Here is an 11,306-nt window from a genome sequence, read left to right as displayed (position 1 = left end):
ATGACGATCCCCGCGGCTCCCGGGCAAGCGACGACCGTCCTAGTGATGGGGCGGAGTTCCGGCTACGGCGGGCGTTGGGGCAAACCAGAAAGTAGAAATCGTTAGGTTTGTTCTGGATTCGCCGCCCCATGGCCCAGACCTTTCGCTCTGGTGGCCGCCTGCCTCCACTCGCTAACGTTTCCCCGCTGTGGGTGCAACCCGCGGGCGCTGAGGAGGAGCCGGGGGAAGGAAGGCGGGTGGATGCTCTCCGTGGCTGGCCAAGGCTACCGGTTGCCAGTAGCATCCCTTGCCTGGACCCACGGCCCGGCAGGGCTCCAGGAGGGAAGCCGTGGTTCCTGGAGGACTTAGGTGAGGACTATGAGGCTGATGCTACTGACTGGAGGGGAGAACCCGTAGTGGGCAGCCCTATCCCTCCCGCGCTACAGCGTCTCCGGGCTGTGTTGCTGCGGCTGTACCAGGAGCAACAGCAGCTCCTCCAAGCTCGGGACTACGCCCGCCTCCTACAGACTGCAGTGCGTCTCCTCAGGACCCCGAGTCTCGGTTCACGGGCCTGCGGCCCTAGTTCCTTGTCCCACCTGTGCCGCGACCTGCAGCTGCACCCTTCCGGAGGGTCTGTCCGAGGCATCGGCCTTCGGGAGACTCTGGAGCCGCTACTGCTGGCCCGCCCCTTCGGACTAGCTGCGCAACGCCTGGATGCAGCCATCGAGATGGAGCTTCGCGCTCTGGGACGGGCGCCCGCCAGCCCGGGCCTGTCGTCCCAACTCGCCGACCTGCTGCTGGCCCTTCCCACCTACCACAAGCTGCAGGGAAAAGCCGTGAGCCACGTCCCAGGGGCTGCGCGCCCTTTCTCCCCGGCCCGTGTGCTCGGTCTCTTGACGCGGGAGCGGGGTTGCCAGGTGGCAAGTTGGCTGGATGAAGCATTCAGGAAATCGGGATTGCGAGACCAGCTCCACAGGTGGTGCCACGAGGAGCAGGAGCTGCTACCAAGGCTCCTGGGCCTGGTGGAGGGCGTGACGGGTTCACCAGGCTGTAGCCCGGGGCTTAGAGAGGCTGGAGCCCTGTGGAGCCAATATTGGACCCTGTTGTGGGGAGCTTGCGCCCAGAGTCTGGACCTAAACCTAGGACCCTGGAGGGACTCCAGGGCAGCAGCACAACAACTGAGTGAGGCACTGGGTCAGGGTGAGTGATGGCCTGAGTTTGGGAAAGCTGGGGTCTCTCCCTTCCCCTTAGTTAGCTCCTTTACCTGTGAACCTGACTGCAAAAGCGGGCCCATCAGAACGAACACTCTCTGGGTTTAGACTATAGCTTTTGGGCTTTTCAAGCCAAAGTTCTGCATTCCACTCCAGTCTTGAGTCTTGGAGGAAGCCTCCCCTCTTGTTCCATCACTGAGTGGGCAGGGGTTGTGGAAAGTGAGGCCTTCTTTTCAGGCTCTAGTCATTTCTCCCACCAGCATCCCTGCCTCAAGAGTGTGAGAAGGAGCTGACTTATTTGTGTCACAGCCTACTTCATCAGTCTCTTATCTGCAGATGGGACCAAGGTGAGAAGGAAGGGACATTGGGGGCTAGGGAGGTGAAACAAGTCCCAGGTTGCCTTTCCCCGCCTAGACTACATCCTCATCCTTAGGCTTCTGCCAGGCCTTGGGATCAGGCCTTAGGGATCAGAGCAGCCTTCCCTCGTCCTCGTGTACTGCTGAACTTTTGCAGCAGCTCTTTCCTCCTCTCTTGGATGCCCTTCGAGAACCCAAGTCACGATTGATCATCTGTCAGTCTCCAGGTAAGACAAGGGGCTTTGGGCCAAAAGAACATTTAAGCATATCCCTTTTGTCTTCACTCTGTTCTGAAGCCTACCTTCTTCCAAAGGCACTCCATGACCCCTAGGTACATACTCTGCTTCTCTCCGCCCCAGGTCCTGCACCCATCGCCCTGGGGCTCTGTACTCTGCATACCACCTTGCTCTGGTTCTTGGGCAGAGCTCAGCAGCACCTGGCAGCATGGGCCCCAGGTTCCCTCCTGCTTCTGATTCAAAAGGACTTACCTGTGAGTGGCTGGGGAGTGGGGAAGGGAACAGCATGGGCCAAGGTGAGCACTCACTCCCTGTTTCCACCCAAAGCCTGTATTGCAAGAGGCAAAAACTCTGTCTAGCCTGGCCTCAGAGGAAAGCTTGACTCTGGAGGTAGAGCAGCAACTGGGCTTGGAGATCCAGAAGCTGGCTGCACAGATCCAGGTGAGGAGAACAGGGGCCCTGACATTAGCAGTTTAAGACCCTGTTGTGGCCCAACTGTGGAAGGGGAAAGTGGGATCTCCTTGGAGTTTCTGCTAAATATATCTTTTCTTGCTGGTTCATCTTTTGTTCTCTTTAACTGTTTTCTATGGAAAAGTTCAATTATACAATCATTTGTAGAGAGAAGAGTATAAAGGCCCATCACTAAGCCTTTAAACAGTTATCAACTCATGGTCAATTTTGTTTCATCTCTATATCCCTCCCAACTCCATACTGTCAGACTCTCATTTTGTATGTTAACACCTAATCAGTGGCTAGATTCATTATTTCATTAGAGGTTGCAAAGGGATGACCTCCCAAGTCTATCTTTCCTTTTTCATCTATTAGCTGGATTATTCCTGTAAAATTTTTTTAAAAAGTAGCAGCTTTGTTCAGACATTTATTTGTTCCCCCCCACCAAAAAAAAAGAAAGAAAAGAAAAAAATTAAGATAAATAATTGTGGCTTGGCGCCTGTAGCTTAGCGGCTATGGAGCCAGCCACATATACTGGACCTGGCAGTGTATGTGGGCCTGCCAAACAATGACAACTATAACCAAAAAATAGCTGGGTGTTGTGGCAAGAGCCTGTAGTCCCAGCTACTTGGGAGGATGAGCCAAGAGAATCACTTAAGCCCAAGAGTTTGAGGTTGCTGTGAGCTGTGATGCTACAGCACTCTACTGAGGGCAACATAGTGAGACTCTGTCTCAAAAAAAAAAAAAAAAGATAAATAATTGCATCTTTCCTTTTCCTTGCCAGTTTTTAGCCAACCCGCCACCTCCAGCATATGGCGTCCTACTCCTTTGAGCCACAGGTGCCACCCCAATTTGTAGTTTTTTTAAAGTAATGCACATCCCTAGTTTAAAAAATATAATAGTATTTTATAGGGCTTCTACTAAAAAAATAACACTATCTGCCCCCACCCACCTCTGATTCCTTTTTTACAGTGGTAACCTTCATCCATGCTTGGCTATTTAAGATTTTTCTTCTATAATTATGAATAAAGTTATTATAATTCTATTTTAATTTCCTCCCATTTTGCACATTACCCCTACTAAGGGAAGATATCTATTCTTTTGTTTTTTTTTCCTTCCTGTTCAATATTCTCTTTACTCTGAAAGAAGTATTGGGTGTAGAGTTCAATCCCTGACTCCCTGCTTCTCTCTGCATTCCTGCTTACCCAGGGTCTTGGTGCTGTAAACTTCCACACTTTAGCCCTTCTGGCTGTCCAGCATCTACATTTGCCTATTGGGCATTTATACCTCAATTTACTGCTGTCTCCTTAAACTCAATGTGCCCCAGAGCAGATGTATCATGAGTAGAGCAGACAGTGATGGTCATGGGAGCCCTGAGAAGGGAAGGCCATGGGTATGTGGTTTACAGAAGACTCCGTACAGGGCCTGTGGCTGAGCAGCCTTAAAGGAGCAGCAAGGGTTATTGGAGATGGGCAGTTCATAGATCTTTGGGGGAGTAGTGGAGAGATGGCCTGATTAGAGTTGAGTTTCCATGCATGTGTATGTGTCTTGAGGTGGGGTATGGAGGAGGAAGCAAGTGGGCATCAAATTGTGGGGGCCACTGAACTCCAGCCCTACATGAGCCACGTCCCAGGGGCTGCACAAAGTTTTTGGGCTTTGTCTCATGAGTGATGTGGAACAACTGTAAGAAAGGAAAGGGATAGTGAAGATGGTGATGGAAATTTCATCTAGCTTTAGGGGAAGGGTGGAAGGCAGATAAGAAGTCGTGATAAGGCTCTTAATAGTTGAGGTGAATACACAGCAAAAGGGACAGTGAAGCAAACACTGTGCAAAGCACTCTACATGACTTGCTTGTCTGCCTGGTAACAGCACTACTGAACTTCTGCTCTGGGTATTCCAGCACGTACAGCACTGGGATGACAAGAGTCAGGCATTGTGACTTCTTTCCAGCTGGACTGTAAGGTGAGGGAGAGAGACTGTTTCATACTATGTAGCTTATATTCTGTAGGTTTGTTGAGGGTAGAGGTGCCTAACAAATGTTCATTGACAAAGGGTAATTTTCTTGTTATTAATAAGGAAGGAGGAGGGGTTTAGGATTGCTAGAGAAGAGGGGAAGAGCTTAGGTTTAGACAGATTGTCAGATATGCCACAAGCCAAATGGGTTCCACCCCATGCTTGGCCCCCTACCCCAAAAAAAGAAAGAACAGAAAAAACACAAACAAGCTAAACGTGGTTTCAATATCTACATGCCACGGGGTCAGTACTGGCTGCTTCGTCTCTGTCCTGGTAATTCTTCATCCCAGCTTCCCCTTTCAGGGTCCCAAGGGGGCAATAGTGTCCCAGCCCCCTCAAGATTCTGGCTTCACTCCACTGTCTCCATCCTTGTCTTCACCTTATATGCTCTCCTCTCCCCAAATCCTACCCTTTCCTTCCCCTCCCCCAACACTCCATTTAAGGGTTCAGTGGCTCTCCAAAGCCTACCCCTTTCCTCTCCTCAGGCTCCCTGGCATCAATTTTTTCTTTACAGAGCTGCTGCCATTAACCCCATGTATTGAGGTTCCTCTCCTCCAAGGTGAGGTATAGAGCAGAGACTCTCTTTATTGCTGTGTTATCTCCCTCCCAAAACAAAAACTACCAAACAAGCCAAAGAAACAAACAAAACTAGCATGTAAGCCTTGTCTTGCTTTATGGTTTACATTGCCCTGAAATGGGCTGTCAAGAATATTCAATGTAAGGACTGTTCTAAAGATTCCTGAATTTCAGAATGTTAAAACTGTTACTGTTCATGATCTACATACACTTTCTACCTTCCTTTCCTAGATGATAACCAGAAGGTTGCTATAATTCTCCTTTCCTCCCCTCAGCCTCTGCCCAGCTGCAGATCATGCAGACACACTCTAGCATGTGCTTTTGAACACTGGTGGTATTGGGGAAGGAGGCAGTCCTCTTTTTTTCCTATTTAAAATTCCTGTAGAATAATAGTGACCTCAAGGATGTTCTATCCTCTAAACCAGCCTGTGGGCTGCAACCCCTTTGTGACAATGAAAATACATCCTGCATATCAGATATTTACATTATGATTCATAACAGTGGCAAAATTACAGTTACAAAGTAGCAACGAAAATAATTGCATGGTTGGGGGTCACCACAACATGAGGAACTATATTAAAGGGTCGCAGCATTAGGAAGGTTGAGAACCACTGCTCTAAACCAAGCTGGGGAAGGGCAGTGTAATCGTAGAGCAATTGTTTGTAATTGGGACAAAGTGCAGACCTCCTGGAAAACCCAAGAAAAGCTATGACATCTCTCCTTGGAAAATGCCCAGAACAGGCCCACATAATCATGCACACAAGTCTGGGGTTTTATGGGTGCCAGGTTAAACACCTCAGATTTAGAGGATTAACATAATTGACAAGTTCGTAACAGAAAAACCCCTTTTAGTTTCTCCTTATCCTTGCAGCTGCTGCCTGAAAAATCACTATGTCTCTTTTCTCAAGAGTGCCACAAACAAGCTACACGTGGTTTCAACATCTACATGCCACGGGGTCGGTACTGGCGGCTTCGTCTCTGTCCTGGTAACTCTTCATCCCAGCTTCCCCTTTCAGGGTCCCAAGAGGGCAATAGTGTAACAGCCCCCTCAAGATTCTGCCTTCACTCCACTGTCTCCATCTTCATTTTATATGCTCTCCTCTCCCCAAATCCTACCCTTCCCTTCCCCTCCCCCCAACACTCCATTTAAGGGTTCACTGGTTCTCCAAAGCCTCATATCCTGGCCTTTCTCTTCTCTCACCCCAGAACTTCCCAGTGTTCCTAGTGAGTATGCTGGATTAGTGGTCCGCACCATACTAGAGCCTGTGTTGCAGGGATTGCAGGGATTGCCACCTGAAGCCCAGGCCCCTGCCCTCAGTGAGGCACTGACAGCTATCCTGGGTGCCTGGCTTGACCACATCCTCACCCATGGAATCCGGTTCAGGTAGGGAAAAAAGGCAGCAGTAGCAGGGAATGAGCATAACTGGGAAAGGGAGGGAATGGGTGGGGCAGAGCAATTTAAAGAGGCAGGAGGGGGAAAAAAACACATTGTACCTTGGGTCTTCAGCCTGCAGGGGGCACTGCAGCTTAGACGAGACTTTGGAGTGGTCAGGGAGTTGCTGGAAGAAGAGCAATGGGACCTGTCCCCAGATCTTCGCCAGACTCTGCTCATGCTCAGCATCTTCCAGCAGCTGGATGGGGCTCTCCTGTGTCTGTTGCAGCAGCCCCTGCCCAAGTCTCAAGTCCACAGGAGGTCCTCTTGTTGCTGTGAGTCACTCCCCCTCCCTCACTGCTTTGTGTGACCTACCCCCATCATTGATCTGGCTTCAGCATATCCCCATGGGTCACCTACTTTCCACTCCTGCCTTACCAGGTGCTTGTGATGAGGTCCAGAACACAGAATTTCCCAGCAGCAGCCTCAACAACCTGGAGAGCTTGGAGCACCCACTGCAGCCTGGAACATCCTCACCCCAGACAGCTCAGCTGCTAAACACACTGAGGGGAGGGGGACCTAGCCCTGAGATTTACTTGGTGGGAAATCAGCAGGCATGGCTTGCCTTAAGGCAGCACCAGCACCCCAACTGGCACTTGCCTTTTCTTTCCTGCCTGCGGACCAGTTCTGAATCCTAAGGAGCCTGGGGCCAACACAGGCTCCAGGAGCCAGAAAGTCAGAGCTCTCCCTCTGGCTGGAGAAGCTAGACATTTAGAACTGCATATTAAAGAAGCCTAGAATTGGGAGCTTGTAAGAGACCAAACCTGAGAACCATAAGCTATACAGAGCCCGGACTTAAAGCTATGAATCCAAGATCACTCCAGCATTTGGAATCCAAGTAAAGTGCAAAACCACAGCCTGGAACCTGAAGGTCAGCATCCTTGGGAGGCTCAGAACTACTTCCCCAACAGTGAAGACATCTGAGGGCTAGAAGTGGGAGGAGGGCTAGAGAGTTAGAGCTCAGGACTAGGGAAAGGGAAGAGCAATAGAGAGCAGAGAGGATAGATGCCACTTCCACTAAGTCCCAGGAACCAGGCTGAAAACAGTTAAATCATAAGGTGGAATAGGCTTTTCTGCACCTGAATCAGTCCCAAGAGCTGTATTATCCTGTACTTCCCTTCAATCATTTAAGAATAATTGGCTGCACAATCTTCCAAGTTTAAGCTTTGGTTACTCAGAGTTCAACATGTTTACACTTCATTACCTGAGTGGGGTTTACCTCCTGGTAGATGAATAATCCCTGTTGGGTAGGACCCTCTCCTTGGAAGGGGCCAGAACTTAATATGATGTTAACCTAGATCTGGTACAGCAGGATAGGGAAGGGAAGAGGCTGCAGAAAATGGACATATTTTCGTGCAAAGGGGGTTTTTGCACTATTTATTTATAGTGTTAACCGAGGTGCAAGAGGACTGTTAATGATAGGTAGTATTTGATGACCACTTACTTTGGGCCTTTCTGTGCGTTATCTTGAAACCACTTCTGGGCTCGGCGCCTGTGGCTCAAGCGGCCAAGGCGCCAGCCACATATACCTGAGCTGGCGGGTTGGAATCCAGCCTGGGCCCGCCAAACAACAATGACAGCTGCAACCAAAAAATAGCCGGGCATTGTGGCGGGCGCCTGTAGTCCCAGCTACTTGGGAGGCGGAGGTAGGAGAATCGCTTGAGCCTAGAAGTTGGAGGTTGCTGTGAGCTGTGATGTCACGGCACTCTACCCAGGGTGACAGCTTGAGGCTCTGTCTCAAAAAAAAAGGGCGGCGCTTGTGGCTCAGTCGGTAGGGTTCCGGCCCCATATACCGAGGGTGGCGGGATCAAGCCCGGCCCCGGCTGAACTGCAACCAAAAGATAGACGGGCGTTGTGGCGGGCGCCTGTGGTCCCAGCTGCTCGGGAGGCTGAGGCAAGAGAATCGCTTGGGCCCAGGAGTTGGAGGTTGCAGTGAGCTGTGTGATGCCATGGCACTCTACTGAGGGCGATAAAGTGAGCCTCTGTCTCCACATAAAAAAAAAAAAAGAAACCACTTCTCTCTCTCTGGCCCTTCCTCCTCCAGTACGGGGAGCCCAGGAGGGCGGGTCAGAGGCTGGTTCAGGGCGTTGTGGCCCCAAGTTTACTACATGCAGTCTCGATTGTTGGGGGAGCCTAGCCTTCTGCACAAGCAACACTTCCGGTAGCGTGAGTCTTTCCGGGCTAGAGGTCACAATGGCTTCCGCCTTGGCTCGGTTTGGTCTCCGGTCCGTTAAGCAAGTTAGAGTTCAGTTCTGTCCTTTCGAGAAGAACGTGGAGTCCACGAGGTAGGAGGGAGGAAAGGGTGGGAGAGGGAAGGGTCTCGCCTTCCTTCCGCCTGGGCTCTGGCCCCCTCAGGCGGTCGCTCCACACAGTCTTCCCCCCGCACAGAACCTTCCTTCAGGCGGTGAGCAGCGAGAAAGTCCGTTCCACCAATCTCAACTGCTCGGTGATTGCCGACGTGAGACACGACGGTTCCGAGCCCTGCGTGGACGTGCTATTTGGTGGGCTCGGTGGGGAGACGGGCGGGAGGGGGCAGCCGGAAACCCGTGAGCCCCTCAGCCACAGCCTCGCAGTCTTCTGGTGCCTGACTCCTTCCTTTCTTCCCTAGGAGATGGGCATCGCCTGATGATGCGCGGCGCCCACCTCACCGCCCTGGAAATGCTCACTGCCTTTGCCTCCCACATCCAGGCCAGGGACTTGGCGGGGAGTGGGGATAAACCTGGCGCTGATACCGGACGCTGAGGGCGCCCAAGAGGCCAACAAGCAGATTTTAGCCTGGACTAGGACATTTAACTCTTCTTTAAGAAGAGCTTGACTTAATTATTCAAATCACTGTCTGGAGGGCTACCGAGTGCAAAACAACAATAAAAACCGCGAGGGATGTGGACTTGAACTGATTTCACTTTCTTTTTTTTTTTTGGCCGGGGCTGGGTTTGAACCCACCACCTCCGGCATATGGGACCGGCGCCCTACTCCTTGAGCCACAGGCGCTGCCCTGATTTCACTTTCTTACCGTTACCCACTAACTGTTAACCTACCACTCACTCCCCCAACAATAAATTAAAATAATAATACAAACTAAAGAAAATAAAGGTTGAAAAAAATTGTTGCTTTGGCAAAAGAAAAAAAAAAAAGTACCACTCAAGGTTTTTGCCAAATCCAGTGTAAAACACTGCCTGCGTGCTGGTTTTCTCAGTCCTCATCTTTCTATCTTAGTATCATCTGCCACTCTTTTTTTTTTTTTTTTGTAGAGACAGAGTCTCACTTTATGGCCCTCGGTAGAGTGCCGTGGCCTCACACAGCTCACAGCAACCTCCAACTCCTGGGCTTAAGGCGATTCTCTTGCCTCAGCCTCCCGAGTAGCTGGGACTACAGGCGCCCGCCACAACGCCCGGCTAGTCATCTGCCACTCTTAATTCACTCTCTGAACCTCTCTCCCTCTTAGGTCCTTTTTCTTAACCATAAAGATGTACCACCTTCATCTTTCTTTTTCTTTTCTATTTTTTCCAGGGCATTGATCTTCTGTCATAATTTACACTGCCCTCTCTGGAGTAAAACCCTATATTTCTGTTTGGTTCTCATCCCAACTTTTCTTTCCCCTTGGGCAAACTATTTCTATAAAATGGTCTGGAAACCACAGTGTCATCTCTGGTTCTGCCCTGTCCCTTTCCCTGCACATCTGTGTAGTCAGTTCAGAATATTATGCCTTTTTTAAAAGCTCCTAAAGTAATCTCTCCATTCCCATACACTATCATATTGCATTCTCCCACCGGGTCTTTTTCCAAACCAAAGTGCACAGTACCTTGAATGGAAATATTGTTTGGGAAATGTATAATTATAAGTGTGTCTATGTCTGTGTGACTCTGCATATGCTGGGTGGCAGTATAGAATTATATTTTACTGTGGTTTGCAGGAGAAAAATGGTTGAAAAAACTAGAGAAGAACTTAAGAATGTTTAGCTAGGCTATCAAGGATTTCTAGACACCAGCTGTTGTATACTTTGTGAAATAACATTTCTCATGACCCTCCTACAGCATTACTGTTCCCCCCCCCAAAAGGCTAACTTCAAAGAACTATTTTTCTTCCCCTTTTAGAAAAGAAAACTACTATGAGGCAGTATAGTGTAGTAAAGAATCCGACTGCCTAGAATCCTAGCCCTGCCCTTAGTAGCTGTGTGTTTAGGACAAATTATCAGTGCCTGTTTCCTCATTTGTAAAATGGAGATAATAGTACCTACCTCATAAGATCGTTGAGAGGATTAAATGAGTATAAAGTCCCTACTAATTGCTGGGAGTATAGTAAATACTATTATCTAAGAGGCCTTATTCTATTCTAAAGTTGAAAGAACACTGACAACTTGGATTTCAGTCTCGCAGCTTTGTGATTAACTGGCTGTTATTTTGGGCCAGCCTTAACCACTCTTTCCTCATCTGTAAAAATGGTTCAACATAAGTGCTGACATGCTTCTAGATTGTGAGCTGTAAGTTGGAGCTGTTTTTTAATGCCCCTAGCACCTTGCATAATGTGATACACAGTGCAGTAAACATTAGTTGGGTTTACAAATACTTTGCATCCACCTTGTGCCTATAACAGTGATAGGTATTGAGATACAAAGATTAGGGCAGTGCCTGTGGCTCAAAAGGGTAGGGCGCTGGCCCCATATGCCGAAGGTTGCGGCTTCAAACCCAGCCCCGGTCAAAAACTGCAAATAAATAAATTAATTAAATAACACCTATTAAAAAATAAAAAAAAATAGAGATACAAAGATTAATAACAAAACTGAAGCATATAAGTGATACAATAGCTATATGCACAAGTGTGATGGTAGCAAGAAAGAAACAGTACTGACCATTGGGTTTATAATATGATTGACAGTGGACATTGGAGACTCAGAAGCAGGGAGTATTGGGTAAGTGTGAGTTGAAAAACTACCTATTGGGCGGCGCCTGTGGCTCAGTGAGTAGGGCGCCGGCCCCATATACCGAGGGTGGCGGGTTCAAACCCAGCCCCGGCCAAACTGCAACAAAAAAATAGCCGGGCGGGCGCCTGTAGT

At 49.3% G+C, this 11,306-nt stretch overlaps 2 protein-coding genes across 2 annotated transcripts; both read left to right on the top strand.

Moving 5' to 3' along the window:
- The first annotated feature begins 2 nt into the window (after positions 1 to 2).
- On the top strand, positions 3 to 8,003 carry CCDC142 (coiled-coil domain containing 142). The gene is made up of 9 exons (XM_053588568.1): positions 3 to 1,179; positions 1,451 to 1,537; positions 1,624 to 1,773; positions 1,906 to 2,036; positions 2,110 to 2,223; positions 5,693 to 5,807; positions 6,028 to 6,205; positions 6,329 to 6,528; positions 6,635 to 8,003. Exons 1-9 carry the CDS (start codon positions 129 to 131, stop codon positions 6,889 to 6,891), a joined length of 2,283 nt encoding a protein of 760 aa, XP_053444543.1. The 5' UTR covers positions 3 to 128; the 3' UTR covers positions 6,892 to 8,003.
- Positions 8,004 to 8,332: 329 nt separating this feature from the next.
- Positions 8,333 to 9,141, top strand: MRPL53 (mitochondrial ribosomal protein L53). The gene is made up of 3 exons (XM_053588570.1): positions 8,333 to 8,538; positions 8,642 to 8,754; positions 8,862 to 9,141. Exons 1-3 carry the CDS (start codon positions 8,447 to 8,449, stop codon positions 8,993 to 8,995), a joined length of 339 nt encoding a protein of 112 aa, XP_053444545.1. The 5' UTR covers positions 8,333 to 8,446; the 3' UTR covers positions 8,996 to 9,141.
- Positions 9,142 to 11,306: the final 2,165 nt, after the last annotated feature.

This window comes from Nycticebus coucang, chromosome 4 (genome assembly GCF_027406575.1).
Source record: "Nycticebus coucang isolate mNycCou1 chromosome 4, mNycCou1.pri, whole genome shotgun sequence".
In the NCBI taxonomy this organism is placed as follows: domain Eukaryota; kingdom Metazoa; phylum Chordata; class Mammalia; order Primates; family Lorisidae; genus Nycticebus; species Nycticebus coucang.
Note: the sequence above shows the minus strand (reverse complement) of the source record. Positions and strands in the feature narration are given on the sequence as shown.

Excerpts from the sequence above, each read along its gene's own strand:
- CCDC142 (XM_053588568.1), top strand. The coding sequence starts at position 129 with ATGGCCCAGACCTTTCGCTCTGGTGGCCGCCTGCCTCCACTCGCTAAC. Across the intron at positions 1,538-1,623 it reads TATCTGCAGATGGGACCAAG|GCTTCTGCCAGGCCTTGGGA; the intron begins GTGAGAAGGAAG and ends CCTCATCCTTAG. Across the intron at positions 2,224-5,692 it reads AGCTGGCTGCACAGATCCAG|CTGCTGCCTGAAAAATCACT; the intron begins GTGAGGAGAACA and ends TTATCCTTGCAG.
- MRPL53 (XM_053588570.1), top strand. The coding sequence starts at position 8,447 with ATGGCTTCCGCCTTGGCTCGGTTTGGTCTCCGGTCCGTTAAGCAAGTT. Across the intron at positions 8,539-8,641 it reads AAGAACGTGGAGTCCACGAG|AACCTTCCTTCAGGCGGTGA; the intron begins GTAGGAGGGAGG and ends CCCCCCGCACAG. Across the intron at positions 8,755-8,861 it reads CTGCGTGGACGTGCTATTTG|GAGATGGGCATCGCCTGATG; the intron begins GTGGGCTCGGTG and ends TTTCTTCCCTAG.